A 17,138-nucleotide genomic window follows, 5' to 3' on the forward strand; every position below is an offset into this window, starting at 1 on the left:
TACACAACCTACATTGGTGATACTCAGTGTGATTGAAAACTTACTGGCTGAATATTCAAGCACAAGTTGTCAGACATGCCCTGATTCCCTTTTTTTTATTTTTCGTTTCTGTGTTTATAAAGATATGAATGAACATTGAATATTTTTTTTTAGTCATCAGTAATAAAAAAAAATTGTCTTAAAAAGCAGCTCATTATCTTGTAAATGCATGTATAGTTCGTTTTTTTGGACATGAGATGAGAATATTATTTTATAGGGTTTTCAGAGGAACTGTGCGCACAGTTCCACAGCTGACCTGGAGGGGCAGTAACGATCCAAAAGCGGCTCTGACTGAATCCGCACGAAGGAGAGCAAAGGAAAAGAAAACAAAAGTCCCTCTGGGTTTATTTCACTCATGGTCTTGTCATGCCACCTAAAAAACGACAGAATGATTCCGAAACGGGTAAAAAGAATAAGAAAGAGAAACGAGGTGAACTCGCCGTAATTAACTCGGATATGAGAGATCACGCTGTCCAGAAAGGCATGACAGACGCATGGCAGAGGAAAGAGAGCTACTCTAATGGTATGTATGCCCGCCCACGTGACACATTGAGCTTACATTACTTCCAACAGTCATTTAAGCAGTTACTGAGAGCAGAATCTATTTGCTTTTCAGAAGTGAAGAAAACTAGTTTGTCCATTTGTCATGTCTGTGAATCCCTCCTTTCTCTGGTCTCTCTCCAGGTAATATCCACCTGGATTGTGAACCCTTCCCTCACTGTCAGATCACTCATTTCCTGCAGAGTGAGAGCTTTGTTGAGAGTCTGCAGGCAGAGCTACTGCTGCTGAATTTCAACAGCAAGTCAAATGACTTGTACAAGTTTCAACAGGTATCAGTCTGAATCATATGTATATTTTGTAAAGAAGTTGATGGTCAGTACTGAAGTCTGTTTTTTCTGCAGTCAGATGATCTGAAAGAGAGAAAAGAACATCATATCTCACAAATAAGGTGCGTCAGAGTTCAAGTTAGTTTCTGTGTAAGAGTTTCTTTATTTATTTTGCTCATGTGTTGTTTGTTGGAATCTCAGGTCTGTGATTTTTGGGGAGTTTCGTGTGTGGTTGTCGGAGGTGCTGCAGGTGGATCTGGAGGCCACTGTTGATATATCCTGTGCCAAGTACGATCATACAGGTAAACTCTCTTACATCTTCTCAAACAATCAGATGATGTGCAGCTGGTAGTCTCAACGGGTTTCATGACATCTCTCTATTCCTGCTCTTTTGCAGATGTTTTGCTGTGCCATGATGATGAGCTGGAGGGACGAAGAGTTGCATTTATCCTTTATCTGGTACCTCCCTGGGACGTGAAAGATGGAGGGACACTGGACCTGTTCAGCACTGATGGTGTGTGATTTAAAAAAGCATAAATAATGTAATTTTAGCTCCCACACTGCAAAAAAAAAAAAAAAATCTTACTCAGTTTTTGTCTTGTTTTCCAGTAGAAATATCTAAAGATTTTTAAAATAAGACACATTTCCCTGAGAAGCAAAATGACTTGTCTTGTTTACTGAAAAATCCATCAAAATTAGGTGAGTTTATGCTTAAAACAACAAGAAAAAAAAATCTGACCCCACTAGCTGATAGATTTTTTCTTATTTAAAGCATAAACTCTTTTTTGAATTTTGATCTGTTCACAAAACAAGACTTAAAGATGCCATAGAACGCTTTTTCACAAGATGTAATATAAGTATAAGGTGTCCCCTAAATGTGTCTGTGAAGTTTCAGCTCAAAATACCTCATAGTTTTTTTTAATTCATTTTTTTAACTGCCTATTTTGGGGCATAATTAAATATGCACCAATTCAGGCTGCTTCCCCTTTAAATGCTCGCGCTCCCCGCCTCCGAGCTTGCGACTCTATAATACATTGCATTTACAAAGTTCACACAGCTAATATAACCCTTAAAATTGATCTTTACAAAGTGTTCGTCATGCAGCATATCCGATTATGTAAGTATGGTATTTATTTGGATGTTTACATTTGATTCTGAATGAGTTTGATGGTGCTCCGTGGCTAAAGCTAACATTACACACTGTTGGAGAGATTTATAAAGAATGAAGTTGTTTATGCATTATACAGACTGCAAGTGTTTAAAAAATGAAAATAACGACGGCTCTTGTCCCCGTGAATACAGTAAGAAACGATGGTAACTTTAACCACATTTAACAGTACATTAGCAACATGCTAACGAAACATTTAGAAAGACAATTTACAAATATCACTAAAAATATCATGCTATCATGGATCATGTCAGTTATTATTGCCCCATCTGCCATTTTTCACTATTGTTCTTGCTTGCTTACCTAGTCTGATGATTCAGCTGTGCACAGATCCAGACGTTAATACTGGCTGCCCTTGTCTAATGCCTCGATCATGGGCTGGCATATGCAAAAGTTGGGGTTGTACATATTAATGATCCCGACTGTTGCATCACAGTCAGTGTTGTGTTGAGATTCGCCTGTTCTTCGGAGGTCTTTTAAACAAATGAGATTTATATAAGAAGGAGGAAACAATGGAGTTTGAAACTCAGTGTATGTCTTTTCCATGTACTGAACTCTTGTTATTCAACTATGCCAAGGTAAATTCAATTTTCACTTTTATGGCACCTTTAATATCTTGTACTTTTGCTTCTCAAGTAAATGGGTCTTGATTTAAGAATTTTCTGATATTTGTAATGGGAAAACAAGACAAAAATACTGAGTAAGATTTTTTGCAATGAAAAATGTGTGTTCAGTATAAAATATTGAGTCAACATGAAACTGTTCATTTTTCTTGAATTAAGATTTACAACAAAAAGAGCAAGTTTTTTTTTATTTTTATATGAAAGATAAGAACAAATATTTTCTTCTTTGGTATAATATGTACTGATGAATCATGCATGAGGACAGTGTACGTTTATTTAATTGTTTGTTTACTAATTATAATTCTGTATGTTTCACAGAACACTGTCAGCCAGTGAGTGTTGTCAAGTCTCTGCTTCCTTGCTGGAACTCTCTGGTGTTTTTTGAAGTGTCCCCGGTCTCCTTCCATCAGGTAGTCATATTATTTTAGTATTATTTTTTTATACTATTATAGTATTTATTAATATTTTGATTGATTGTCCAGTCATTAATGATTTACATCTGTTTTAATGAAATGAACTGTTTAGGTGGCAGAGGTTCTTTCTGAGGAGAAGTGCCGTTTATCTCTGAGTGGATGGTTTCATGGCCCCTCCCTACCAAGACCCTCACGCTACATTGAACCCCCAGTTCCCCGTCACACTCATATCCCCAGAGATGTAAGTCAAGTTGGCGTGAGAGTGGTGCGTGACATGGCCATGTGACCAAAACTCACCTGTATTTCCTCTGTCTGAAGCACAGTGTGTTTATGTGTTATAGGAGAGTTTGCTATTTGAGTGGGTGAATGAGATGTACCTGGATCCACGCTATCAGGCTCGGGTACAGCAGGAATTCGAAGAAAATTCAGAGATTTGCTTGCCTAGTTTCTTACAGGTTAGTCATCATCATAATTATAAATTACACAAAAATGTTCAATTATTTTAAATGTACAGTAGTATACATACAAATGTACATCAGTGTATGGTGATGCACTGTTACATGCTTGGGAATTGTGTGTTTATATAAAAAACTATATATATATATATATATATATATATATATATATATATATATATATAGTTATAGTTATATATATAGTTATAGTTATATATATAGTTATTTATTTATAAGGCTCTTTTTGTCTGTGCTGTTGTGGAGGTGCATGTATAATTGATGGAAAGGAGAATTTCCTGTAGATGTGAAATTTAGTGACATCCCACTAGAGGCATGTAGGCAAGTAAGTTTTAAATAATTAAGTGTTTAAGTTATTTATTTATAATTTTGCACATGTGAGAGTCACATTTGCAGACACTGCATGGAAGAATATGCTTATATTGTGCCATATGCACAATACCAATAGAGATGAATCTAAATTACAATGAATATGCTAAAACACTATTTTTCATATGCATTAATAGAGCATATTCAACTTCTATTTGTTAACATTAGCATTTTTAAATCAAAGTTAATGTTTCTACATATACTAATATATTTTTAAAGTCAACATAAAATGGAAATTCACCCTATTTTCTAAATGCATGTTATTGATTTATTAAAATAAATATATTTATTTAAAAAATAAATAAATAAATAAATTTTGACCTCATAAGCTTTAATTAAATTGTCTAAACTTGACTTTACTGGGACACAACAGACTTCTGTCTGGTGATATATGGCAGACTTTTTCCATAATTTAGTCAAAAATAAATCCCGCCTCTTTCTTATGACCGACCGCAAGCTTGCATTTAAAACCACCTCCATCCAATCAACAGCCGATGGATTGAACCAAGACTCCGCCCCTCTTTTTTTTTTTTAATAACGTTTCGCTCGGATGTACGTCACAATACAGAGGATCTGCCACTACTTCCGTTACATTGTGATTTTAACGTTTATACATTATACAAGTTGTATAAATTAACATTTAGTTAAATTTGAATAAGCTTATCTAGATTAATAAATGCTGTTGTTCATTGTTAGTTTAAGATAATGCATTAACAAATTAAATATTATAGTAAAGTCTGTTCGTATTAATGAATATCTGCCTTTATCAGAAACTACTACATACTTACATGTATCTATAATACTTATTTTCCTGAATTCTGCCTTTTAACTGTCAGGAGGAGAAATTGAGGCAGGTGCGCAGTGCACTGCAGTCATCTGAAATCCAGTGGGAGAGGAGGGGGCCGCCCAATAAGAGGTGAGATCCAACCCACCCGTCTTTTGTGTGATAATATTTTAACTATTAATTAATATTATATGCTCGTGTACTAATGACTGTCACTGTGTTTAGGTGTTATGGTTGTGCAGATATGCAGAGCTTCCCATCTTGTGTTCAAGAGTGCTGGGAACTCCTCTCCTCTGAGCCGTTCTTCATCCTCTTATCCAACCTGACCGGCCTCAGTCTACACTATCTGTGCATGAATGAGGATGAGAGCGAAGATGAAAAGAGTGAGACAGAGAACAAAGATGGAGAAGGAAATACACAAGCAGGAGGTTCCAGTGCTGATGCCGGCGCTTCGTCAGCTGAGAAGAAAGATAAAGGTGATCAGCGTGCGCATGTGTATTTTCTGCAAAGATCAGTTTTTACATCTACAGTAATTAATTTACATGTGTATTCATACAGGACCGCCTACATGTGTAGGAGAACTGCGCCGCTGGGCACATGGAGACTACACGTTGTTACATGACTCTGTCAAAAGAGAGTATGCATTGGATCTGCAGCTTCACATGGGCTGTGCAGGTACGTAATCTTGACATGTATATGTGTTCAAAGTGTACTCATTGCTATCCGTTGATTAGTGTTTTCAGTTTTGATTGGGATCAGAATACGACTCAGAAATCTTTTTTTTTTTTTTTTCAGGGTGGAAGGTGGAGTTTGGGGGATTTACATCCTATATTGCACATGATGAAGATGAGGAGGTAAGTGATGTCATGTTTTCACTTGAATGATTGATTATATTGTAACACATACAGATCCAGCATGACTAGTGCACATTATTTATTCTGTTGACACTGTTTATTCTTTAGCTCCTCACAGTGTATCCTGAAGATAACTCCCTCGCTCTGGTCTACAGAGACAAAGACACCCTCAAGTTCATCAAGCATATCAATAATAACAGCTCCAGCCACCTTTCTTCCCAGAATACCACAGCATTCTATGACTTCTCTTTTAACTACTTTGAATGATGAGAGAAAACTGGATGTTTGATTGACTGACTGATTGTATGTGAGATTGTGAAAGAAAAGCACATTGGCCATACATTTCAGATCAATTTGAGTTTAATATACACAGAAAAATACATTTAAGATTCAAGAGGCACATTCATTTTTGAATGTGCAAGTATTTCCATCCCAACTACAAAAAAATCTGTGGTAAATTTGATGCTCAAAATTAAATGTAATCATTTAGTTGTTAAAAGAGCAACTGTGCTTTAATGTTAAGTAAATGTTTAATAATAAACATTTGAATAATGACATTTGTGTTTATTTGATTGTGCCCATTTTGTTGTGCCATAGAACTATAACATGTGTAATTCTGTCATTATTTACTCACATTCATTCCTCATGTATGACTTATTTTTTTCTGTCCTTTCATTCTAAAACTGTATGCATTTCTTTATTCTGAGGAACATAAAAGAAGATATTTTGAGAAATGTCTCGTTTACTGTCCATACAATGGAAGTCAATGGGCTATAATGTCAAAATATCTTGTGTTTTGCAACAGAAAGTCGTTTGGAATGATATGAGGGCGAGTACATGACAGAATTATATTTTTGGCAGTAATATCAGTTTAATACAATTTCATTAGTTATATTTGAGTGCAGTTTAATTGAAAATTGTACATGATTTCAGATTGTCTTGGTTGTGATAACCGCACTTGGGCTGCTTGAACAAAACCTGATGATCATGTTCTCCAGCATGATTAGAGAATGATCCAAAAAGCATCTTGAACTTAAATGGCGTCTGTAAAAGTTCACATGATCGGTGTCACAAATTTGTTATTTGATTATACATAAAAATAATGCTTTATTTGAAATGCTTTCAAAATCATAAAACTTTGTTTCCAGATTTAAAAAAAAAAAAATCCAATGTGATCAAGATTTTCAGAACCCACCATTACAAGAGACTCTATGCATCCCAATTTGCTTACTTTTACACTATTACATTAATTTTTACTGTAAATAGTGTGTGTAGTGTGTTCACACTGAAAAATGATGCATTTATTTAACCAAAAAAACAAAACAAATGGAGGTGAGGGGCTATCAGACTCTTATGTTAGATACCAAAAAAAAAAAAATCATACACTAGCCAGTAGAGTACATATGTACACATGAATTGCATTATGTGCAAAGAGTGCTTGAGAGCATTACTTTAGTTTTGTACAGGTCCAGGGGTGAGGTTCTTTATGTGTTTTGAGAGTGTATCTTTTGAGATTTGGACAGTTTGTGATGAGCGCTGTTATCACTTCTTGTGAGACCACACAATAACAGTGAAACTCTTGGAGGTTGACACACTGCTTTGCTAAAGCTATCAGCGCATAGTTTAGTTCAGGAGACGCTGTCGTCTGCAGCTCCAGAACCTCTAGCGTGTTTGCATAACTCTGCCCGACTATCTGAACCACATCCAACAGCAACGTGAACGTAAGCAGTCGAAGACATCGAACAGGGATGCTGGGCTGCAGTACCCCTGAGAAGTGCAATTCAGGCAGGGTGTGGTCAAGCTCAAGTTCCACCCAGAGACGTGGGTGTCTCAGTTTTAACTCTACCCATATCTGGTCACAGAAAGGCAGGGTGTATTTGACTGAGCGCTCGCAACGGAGCTCTAGTTTCTTTAGTGCTGGTCGTTCTGGCAACATGAGATCTTTAAAGACGTCTTGTGATAGACTAGCTTGAAAAACTCCAAGAACATTGAGTGACCGGCAGCACTTCAGCACTTGCCTTAGTGTCTCTGCGTTGACGCCACACACCAGAGAATGATTATTGATGTAAAGACTTAGAAGAGCAGGGCAAAGCATGGCAACGCTCCTGACGAAGGAGTCGCTGAGGGTGAAGGGTACTCCCTTTAGGTCAAGCATGGTTAGGGACGACCCATTCGTGAGTATGTCCACTAAGCCTTGCTGTAGGTCCTGTCCAGCATAAAAGAGGGGCGTGTTCCCCACACAACAGATGGAAAGTCCTTCCAGCCGCCCATCACCCCTGGCAACTGCCTGCCTCAGCACCCACAGTGCTGTTTTGCGATTGGCTGGATCGATCAAACCCATTGTTAGTTTCAAATTTCTGACCAGTGGCAGAAAAGCAGAATATCCGTCAGGGACATTGGTTCCTGACTCACACCTAAGACAGAGATAAAATATGTAAAGCAAGGCATGCACCATCTCTTAATGTTGTTTATTGTTTTATATTATTATTATGATGAGTTTGTGTAGCTCATGTGACAAAATTCTATGTCAATATAGTAGTGTATAGCACAAAGTCTTCACTAATAACATAATACACTTTTATCTCTGTTCAAAAAAACCAGCATATGCTGGTTAGGTATGTTTTGAAGCATGGAAGCTGGTTTGAGCTGGTTTATGCTGGTCATGAGCTAAAGGGTTAGTTCACCCAAAAATGAAAATTCTGTCATTTATTACTCACGCTCATGCCGTTCCACACCCATAAGACCTTCATTAATCTTCGGAACACAAATTAAGATATTTTTGTTTACATCTGATGGTTCAGTTTGGCCTGCATAGCCAGCAATGACACTTCCTCTCTCATTGATCCATAAAGGCAGTAAAAACGTATTTAAATCAGTTAATGTGAGTACAGTGGTTCAATATTAATATTATAAAGCGACGAGAATATTTTTGGTGCACCAAAAAAAAAAAAAAAAAAAACGATTTATTTAGTGATGGCCGATTTCAAAACACTGCTTCAGGAAGCTTAGGAGCGTAATGAATCAGCGTGTCGAATCATGAATCAGATCACTTGTCAAACCACCAAACTGCTGAAATCACGTGACTCTGGCGCTTTGAACCGCTGATTCGACATGCTGATTCATTTGTGATCCGAATCTTCCTGAAGCAGTGTTTTGAAATCGGCCATCACTAAATAAGTTGTTATTTTGTTTTTTTTTGGCGCACCAAAAATATTCTCGTCGCTTTATAATATTAATATTGAACCACTGTACTCACATGAACTGATTTGAATATGTTTTTAGTACATTAATGGATCAATGAGAGAGGAAGTGTCATTGCTCCCTATGCAGGCCTCACTGAGCCATTGGATTTCAACCAAAATATCTTAATTTGTTTTCTGAAGGTCTTACGGATGTAAAACAGCACAAGGGTAACCCTTTAAGCTGGTCCTAAGCAACTAGCTCCAGCTCAGGACCAGCATAAACCAGCTCAAACCAGCTCAGGACCAGCATAAACCAGCTAAGGACCAGCATAAACCAGCTCAAACCAGCTAAGGACCAGCATAAACCAGCTCAAGTCAGTTTCAAAACATACCTAACCAGCATATGCTGGTTCTTTCAACAGGTAAATGTTCTCACACCCCAGAATTCTCACATTAGTCTCCTCTACAGTTTCAGAAAATCATAACCATGTCTCAAACTGTGCTCTGATTTGCCATGATATCACTCTGCAACCAAAAGTAAGAAATTTTAATTATAAATTCAAACATTTCTCATCAAATAGGGTTATCTTTCTAGTTATAAAGTCAACTCTGCATGTATTCCTATTATTTCTCCTGAGAATTCTCAGGAGAAACATGTGAGACAAAGTTGATACTTGCAATATAATTAAGATCTCCATTACGTCTCCCAAGATACGAAAGAGCAACATCTTAGTAAAATGATTCTCTGGGAGGGTTTCCTTGTATCTCATGGATTCTTACCTGACTTCAGTATCTTTCCATGAGCTTGGATGTGTCATGATATAAGACCAAGCCTTACAAACAGTAAATGCATTGCATTTGTCCTGCAAATGCAGGAAAGAAAAAATATGTGCAAGGATCTCTTCTGGCAGATCCATTCCATTCCCAATCGAGCCCAGTCAGACGCCGGTTAAAATACGCTAACAAAAAGACCTTAACCCAGGACAGTTCGTGTTGACTCTGCTGTCTGCGTGTCTGTCAACTTCAAAATATATATATATATACACGTTCTCAAACTTCTGTACTTCCTCCTGCGTCACGAGTTCCGTTGTTAAACACAGCGCTGAAAACAGATGTGGAGATTTTATCCAATCACCATAGAATGCGCGAGACACTTAGCCAATCAGCTCCTTGAACATTGTAGTGGGTGTGTCTTAGTAGCGGCCAAGATATTGCATCGACACCTCGAAAGTTTCCTTCGTGTATGTTTGCAGGCCTGTTTACACTTCCTTATCATTCAGACAAAGTACACCAAATCGTTGTGTAAGTAAAATGTAATGTTTATAACAAAGCGCAGGTTTCATATTGGCTATTATGTGAATAGGAGGTACGCTGAGTTGTGTTGTGTTATGTTAAACCTTTGTTCACGTGAACAGTAAAATGTTTTAAAAAAAAAAAAATAAAATAAAAAAAAAGCCACGAGACGTGCGAGCGAGCTTTAGTAGATGTTTTATACATTGACCTCTCAAAAATTTAAATAAATTATTAAATAAATAAAGGTTAAAAGTTTTGTGATGTGACGCATCACATTACCTGTAAACGTGCATCGCATATCTATAACAATCACCAACGTTTGACCCCATTTATATAACAGTATCGTTCTTCAGGTTCACAACCTTATAAGGAAGTGGTTACATTTGTGCTAGTCTAATTAGATCTTCAAGGAATTCAGCTTTGCTTTTACAATTTCTTTGTGTGTGTGTTTGACAAACCAGTTTGTTTGTTCACATTCACAGGACTTGAGACAAGAGTTTGATCAGAAGATGGACAGTATAGACACTAAGGTACATTGTGTTTGCTTTTTGTGTCTGTCCTAATGTTGCTGTATGTGAATTAATAATGTGCGTAAATTATTTCATCTTCATCTACAGAGGTTAAATGACAGCAACGCCAATGATCGTGAATTTTCAGGGTGTGCTGTACTCTTCCTGGGGTGTAGCAGTCCAGAACACAACCTTCTATCGCTTTACAAAAACGAACAAGGGAAATTCAGTGTGTTCAAGGTTATTAAACTCACCCTTACAGGTAAGAGTTGATGGGCACCAAGTACACATCAGTTTAATGAAATTATACTGAAATTAAAAGAGTGTGGTGTTTTATGTATACAGTAGATTTAACAAAGTTTTTGGGAAGTAAATGATACAATTCCAATTGTCTTTGATCCAGATTCTGTTGGTGGACTGGAAGGGTACGAAATCCTAAAACTGCACGATGCTGATCCCTTCCTTGGGGTGGAACTTAAATTCATGTCCGTGCCTCCCTGTCAGCGGTTTCTGGAGAGCTATGCATGTGGTTCACTCGCTCAGTTTCTGTCCCAGCATGCCTCACGCCTTCTTACTCTGCTTGATGGGGTTGTCATGGAAACACAGCTCAAAGCAGGAATACATACGCTTGACCAAAACCTTCAAGACCTGGAGATCTGTCTGGAGCACATACGCCAATCACAGGTACGTGTGCTGATATGACTGCCAGGAGACCTTTATACCGGTCTGTAGTTTTACAAGCAGCCAACTGCACGAAACGTGCATGTGCTTTTTTCCATTCTGCGTCACAAACATTCACAATATTAAAATGCAATTTATTCTTCAGTGAAAACATTGACAGTCTCCCATATAAGCCCAAAGAAGTGTGAAATGATTATGTATGTGCATGCATTTATTTTAAGGTCTTGAGTGGGAATATCCTTAAAAAAAAAATTTAATTTCAGGATGATTCATATTTAGGCCTAAAGGTCAATAGGGTAAATGGTGCTGGGAATTCCCCGAATCAGGAGGGGCTTTAGGTGCCTCTGACATTGCTAGGAAATTCACAGCTTCAATAAAAAATGTTAATTGAGCATGTTCTTGACATTTTCAGCTCTGAGAAGAAACTGCAGGTACATAGATCAAAGATAAGTTGATTTGGTCATACAAGCATGTTTCAAACTGCTGCCTCCATGTCACGTTTTCTATACAAAATAATGTGAATGTTAAAACGTATGTACTGTTCTTAAACCTGCTTACTCTGGTTGTGTGGTAAATGTGGTGGTGAAACAACTATGTCGTGTCAGCAAATTAAAAATGTTGAATAATTGCAAGAGTATTGTAATATTATGTTTCAAAGATGGTGAAAACAACTAAAAAGCTTCATTTTGGTGCAGTGATTTTCAGCTGTAGCTTCAGTACCATTTCAATTTGAACATAAGGTGGAGATCCAACACAAAACCAGACTGACATACAATCAAACATTGAAATATATTAACATGAATACAACAAAAACATAGATTGAATAGAAAAATGTTCGTAAACACTTTAGTAGGGGGAACAATTCTCACTTTTAACTAGTTGCTTATTAGCTTGCAAACCGGTTGTTTATTAGTACTTATAAAGCACATATTAATGCCTTATTCTGCATGACCATATTCTACATCCCTAAATCCTACCCCAACCTAAACTTCAACACTACAACAACTACCTTACTAACTATTAATAAGCAGTAAATTAAGAGTTTAGTGAGGCAAAAGTCATAGTTATTATATAGTTGAATATGTGTTCCCCGTACCAAAGTTTTACCAAATGCTTTCTAAATTGATGGTGAAATGCTCTTCACTGCAGTGTTTTTGAGGATAAGCGGATGTCACACAACTGTCATCTGGCAACTTTTACAAAGCTTAATTTGTGCTGTAGAGTTTAATTGGATGAACTTGCTTGACTTTATGTCATCAACAAAAAAAAACATGGGAAGCATTTTCTCCTGCTTTTTAAAAGTCGATAAGCATATTCATTTTGCATCATGAATCTACAATTATATGGTTGCATTTTTATAATTTGCATTTAGCCTGTTTTCCTTCCTGTCTGCAACCCTTTCATAAGAGAACTACGAATCGGTTTTAGTATTTAATTTGCAGAATTGGAGATGTGAAACCGTTCATTGCTCTCAATTCTTTCAAGCTCACCTGCAAGTAAACATTTGGCAAAAACAGTTATTTACTAAGGTTTTGTCAAACCTTATTTTACATTTCACTAATGTAAAATCAGAAATGCTTGTTGTCAGACTGAGATTTCAGACTTTCAGTGGTGTTAAAAAAACACCACTGAAATGAATGAGATGAAATTGTAAAGAAGATCTGTCGGGCTTCTCACTAGCCTTATATGCCCAAACTAGTCAGGTCTAACATCTAAGGGGTGTAAGCAGAAGGCCTCTGACTGCTTGTATTGTCAAGTCATGTCACCTTTATTAATATAACACTTTAAAGGGTTAGTTCACCCAAAAATGAAAATTCTGTCATTAATTACTCACCCTCATGCCGTTCCACACCAGGCCCGGTTCTAGGATTGCGTGACTGGGGGGGGCATTTCAAAAACCTGGTGGGGCAGCATAATATGATTTATGATTCTTAGGTTTATGATCCTAGTAATTCTAGTAATTCGCGTATGTAACTAATTTAGTGTTTATATATTTTTTACATTTTGTGTGCTATCACAAAAAAAAAAAAACGAGTATCCTGGGGATGTTGGAGGGGCACAAGAGAAATCTGGGGGGTCATTGCCCCTCCTAGACCCGGCCCTGTTCCACACCCGTAAGACCTTCGATATTTTAGTTGAAATCCGATGGCTCCGTGAGGCCTCCATAGGAAGCAATGGACACTTCCTCTCTCAAGATACATAAAGGTACTAAAAACATATTTAAATCAGTTCATGTGAGTACAGTGGTTCAATATTAATATTATAAAGCGACGAGAATATTTTTGGAGCGCCAAAAAAACAAAATAACAACTTATATAGTGATGGCCGATTTCAAAACACTGCTTCATGAAGCTTCGGAGCACAGATGAATCAGTGTGTCGAATCATGATTCAGATCGCGTGTCAAATCACGTGACTTTGGTGCTCCGAACAGCAGATTCGATACACTGATTCATTTATGATCCGATGCTTCCTGAAGCAGTGTTTTGAAATCGGCCATAAAAAATGGCAGAATTTTCATTTTTGGGTGAACTAACCCTTTAATACAGTTTGTTTCAAAACAGCTTTACAGTGTTAAACATGTAAACAACGATCAGTGAAGCTCTTGAAAGACAATAGTGTCATTGTTCAGTTGAAATCAGTTCAGTGTTGATTCAGTTCACTTGTGTAAAGTTCATCAATTATGAAACAAGTTCAATTAAATTATAAAGATATATTATGTCATCAGCCAGCTCAGTTCAGTTCTCATCCGATAGTGTCAGTGCAGTCAAATCAATAATATTGCTGAATATTAAGTGTATTGCTCTATAAAGTATTGCTCTATAAAGCCGTTCTTGTCTCTCCTGATATCTTAATGGACTTTGTGTCTGCAAACATCTTTTCAGTAGAAGTATGGTGATATCTGAACCAGTCTGAAGTATCAGTCTTGCTCTGATAAAAACAGTGAGAGAATATCTCATTATTGTGAAGCTCCCAGTGGAATTAAGTTAAATCTCTTTTCTTTGAATTAAACAGCTGCTGGGGGAGCCTTACCTTCTATGGATATGAAAAATAATGCTTTTTTGAATACCATGCTTTTAGTTGAATTGACAGATGACTGTTTTGTAGCCTGTGCGTTTGCGAGATGATGAGGTCACACAGTTGGAGCAGCAGCTGCAGAACAGCTACGGTCCTCCCAGTCAACCACCACAGGAGCTGCCCAGGAACTGCTTTCTGTTTCAGAAGAGAGTTTTCGGTGAGTTTAAGGATTTGAATGCATGTGATGATGCATTACTGAGCGTAAAGCTTTTGTTTAAACATTTTACATTTGTATTTCTATAATTAGACACAGACTAGTTTTCACATTCAAAATGTTTGAAATATTTTTTTCTCCTCTGTCCCTATGCTCTCAGATGATAGACCTTTGACTTCAGCAGACCAGCAACGGTTTGCTGCTCATGTGGGACGGGATTGGAAACGAGTGGGACGGGCTTTACAAAAGAACTGCCGTGCCTTAAAAGGCCCTGCTATCGACAATCTGGCCTATGAGTACGAGAGGGAAGGGCTTTATGAACAGGCCTATCAACTGCTTGGACGTTTCATCCAATCAGAGGGAAGGAGTGCCAAACTGAGCCGTCTTATCAGTGCACTAGAGGAGACAAAATTGACCAGCATGGCAGAGATCATGTTGGGCATTCAGCCACGAGATTGAGACTGTAAGAGAATGAATGAATGAATGAATGAATGAATGAATGAATGTTTGTGTGTGTGTGTTGTTTTTGTACCTGTGACTGTTACCAAGATATACAGCTACATTTGAGTGTGCTTTTTTCCATCATGACCTTAAAAGTTCTATCTGTCACCTACTTGAAATTGTTTCACAATCACCCTGTCAAAATGAAATACATTTTAAATAAAGAGTTTTTCATGCATATTTCATGCATAACTCCAGATTTGTCCTCCACATTGTGCTGTCTGTGTCTTTACCGGGCCAGGAAAGGTTGCATCTCAGAGTCATTGTGCGCTTAAGAGCAACAAACTGAAGATGCTAAAAACAGCATCACTTTAACTTCCAGAACTCTGTGTTACCCTCAGCATTGAAGGGAGCAGTGTTATTGTCTGAAGGCACTTAGGATAGCAGGACCGCTGCTACTGCAGAGCTATGGATTGACTTTTAATCAGTACAATACATGAAATCACTCATACATTAAAGACAACTGGAAATACAGAGCTTGACACCACTTTAAAAATTAAATTGTGAGGACCAAATTTCTGTTATGCATATTAAGGATATTACTGAACTATAGATTACTTTCATAATAATGTTTCTAAATAAACTGCTTTCTAGTCCAAAAGCATGCTTAATCTGATTATAAAATTGGTCCACTGAGTATAGGTCACCTATATTGATCTAATTTTTTTTAAAAAGACTAGGAAGGATAAATATGAGATGAGGCATTATTAAAGAACCCTTGTGGAATGTATATTGCTTTTAGAAATTCAATTTTGAAATCAATATTCTCAGCTTCTATAAATAAACACCAACCTTACAATAGGGTATTACTAGTTTTTCTGATAAGCAGAAACGTTTGGAGAGAAGATTGAGGATTTCCTTTTTTTTCTGATCTGAGAAAAAGGTGTAGGTGTAATGAAGTTGTGTCATTAGTCAAATATTTAGTTGGGGGGAAAAACAGCAAAAATAAAAAAGTCAACATCTGGATCTGATTGAGTTCTAATACGCTATGAGATGCCATTATTCTTAGAAATTAATTTTAGCTTAATGGTATCTATTGAGGGCGGTCAGATTAATGAAATGGATGAGGCCTTTCTCCATTAAAGCATTATGCAGACCTGCCATTAAAGTATTACATGGTTAAGAGATCATATTCATTTTAGTTATGGGGATTTAGAAGCTCCTAGTCGTTTTCTAGAGTGAAATCTAACATTTTCATTTACGAAAAACCTGGTGATTAAATGCCAGAGAAAACGTTATTCAACCGTTCCGTTGTTATCTGTCCGGTCACGTGTTTTGTTAAATGTTTTTTTTTAGGATTTCATTTTTGGCTTTCAGTTTATTTCACTCAAAATATAAATGCTACTCACATATGATTATGTAATGATATTTCAACATACTTGTGACGTTTCAGCTTATGGAGGAGGGTCTGTGATTTTGTCTCCACCCTGGTAATAAAGATAAAAGCATGTTAAGCAGGCTATGTGGCTTGATATTGCTGTTATCTTAGTAAAGTAATCCATCAGAGTGACCTGTGTGTGTGTCACTGGTGTGTTCAGAAAGTGAACAGTCCTTTGCAGTTAGGGCTGGGCTTGGCATGAAGTCAAAGCGAAAGTTATGTATTACATTCTCCCCTCCCCATGGACACATTTCATAGAATCAGTCAGATATTCATCTTTACCTTGAGGTCTATGCATTTTTCTGTTTTGTATATGTGCATTCTCCCTTTTTGCATCACAGATTTTACAATATTAAAATGCACTTTATTCTTCAGTGCAAACATAGACAGTCTCCCTGATAAACCCAAAGAATAACACAGTTTCTAAGTATGAAATGATGATGTATGTGCATGCATTTATTTTAAAGACACGAGTGAGGATATCCTAAGACTTCCAGAGATTTGCACTACTGGTAGATATTAAAAACTCACTGAGTGATCTCATCTTTCAAAGCATTTTACCCATATAACAGTGCTGAAGCACAAACTCTTAAAGTATTATTATGTGTTGCTATCTGAAATCCAACAGCAGAACATCTGGCTCATATGGCAGGGGTTACGTATTAGAGAAATCCACAGGAATCTTTTAGAGCTGTAAGAATGTGAGTGTGTGGGGAGGATTGGGTTGGGAGTGAATATTTGTATTATATATTTGAATATCTGTGCTCTGTTGTTGCGGATGCTTTTATATATATATATATAAAACTGGTAGAA

The 17,138-nt window shown here is 37.0% G+C and overlaps 3 protein-coding genes across 3 annotated transcripts; 2 read left to right on the top strand and 1 right to left on the bottom strand.

Annotated features, from left to right (window-relative positions):
* Positions 1 to 310: 310 nt before the first annotated feature.
* Positions 311 to 6,107, top strand: ogfod1 (2-oxoglutarate and iron-dependent oxygenase domain containing 1). Its single transcript, XM_048184242.1, has 13 exons — positions 311 to 562; positions 724 to 869; positions 942 to 988; positions 1,068 to 1,168; positions 1,264 to 1,380; positions 2,976 to 3,067; positions 3,183 to 3,311; positions 3,412 to 3,525; positions 4,749 to 4,828; positions 4,922 to 5,172; positions 5,255 to 5,371; positions 5,492 to 5,550; positions 5,659 to 6,107. The coding sequence occupies exons 1-13, from the start codon at positions 406 to 408 to the stop codon at positions 5,815 to 5,817; spliced, it is 1,569 nt and encodes a 522-aa protein (XP_048040199.1). The 5' UTR covers positions 311 to 405; the 3' UTR covers positions 5,818 to 6,107.
* A 530-nt stretch (positions 6,108 to 6,637) lies between these two features.
* On the bottom strand, positions 6,638 to 9,793 carry fbxl8 (F-box and leucine-rich repeat protein 8). Its single transcript, XM_048184248.1, has 2 exons — positions 9,513 to 9,793; positions 6,638 to 7,964 (listed from the first exon to the last, which is right to left on the bottom strand). Exons 1-2 carry the CDS (start codon positions 9,647 to 9,649, stop codon positions 6,998 to 7,000), a joined length of 1,104 nt encoding a protein of 367 aa, XP_048040205.1. The 5' UTR covers positions 9,650 to 9,793; the 3' UTR covers positions 6,638 to 6,997.
* A 105-nt stretch (positions 9,794 to 9,898) lies between these two features.
* On the top strand, positions 9,899 to 15,144 carry tradd (tnfrsf1a-associated via death domain). Its single transcript, XM_048184249.1, has 6 exons — positions 9,899 to 10,034; positions 10,508 to 10,555; positions 10,643 to 10,796; positions 10,938 to 11,218; positions 14,323 to 14,449; positions 14,607 to 15,144. Exons 2-6 carry the CDS (start codon positions 10,535 to 10,537, stop codon positions 14,903 to 14,905), a joined length of 882 nt encoding a protein of 293 aa, XP_048040206.1. The 5' UTR covers positions 9,899 to 10,034; positions 10,508 to 10,534; the 3' UTR covers positions 14,906 to 15,144.
* The last annotated feature ends 1,994 nt before the right edge of the window (positions 15,145 to 17,138 follow it).

Source organism: Megalobrama amblycephala, linkage group LG3 (assembly GCF_018812025.1).
Source record: "Megalobrama amblycephala isolate DHTTF-2021 linkage group LG3, ASM1881202v1, whole genome shotgun sequence".
In the NCBI taxonomy this organism is placed as follows: Eukaryota; Metazoa; Chordata; class Actinopteri; order Cypriniformes; family Xenocyprididae; genus Megalobrama; species Megalobrama amblycephala.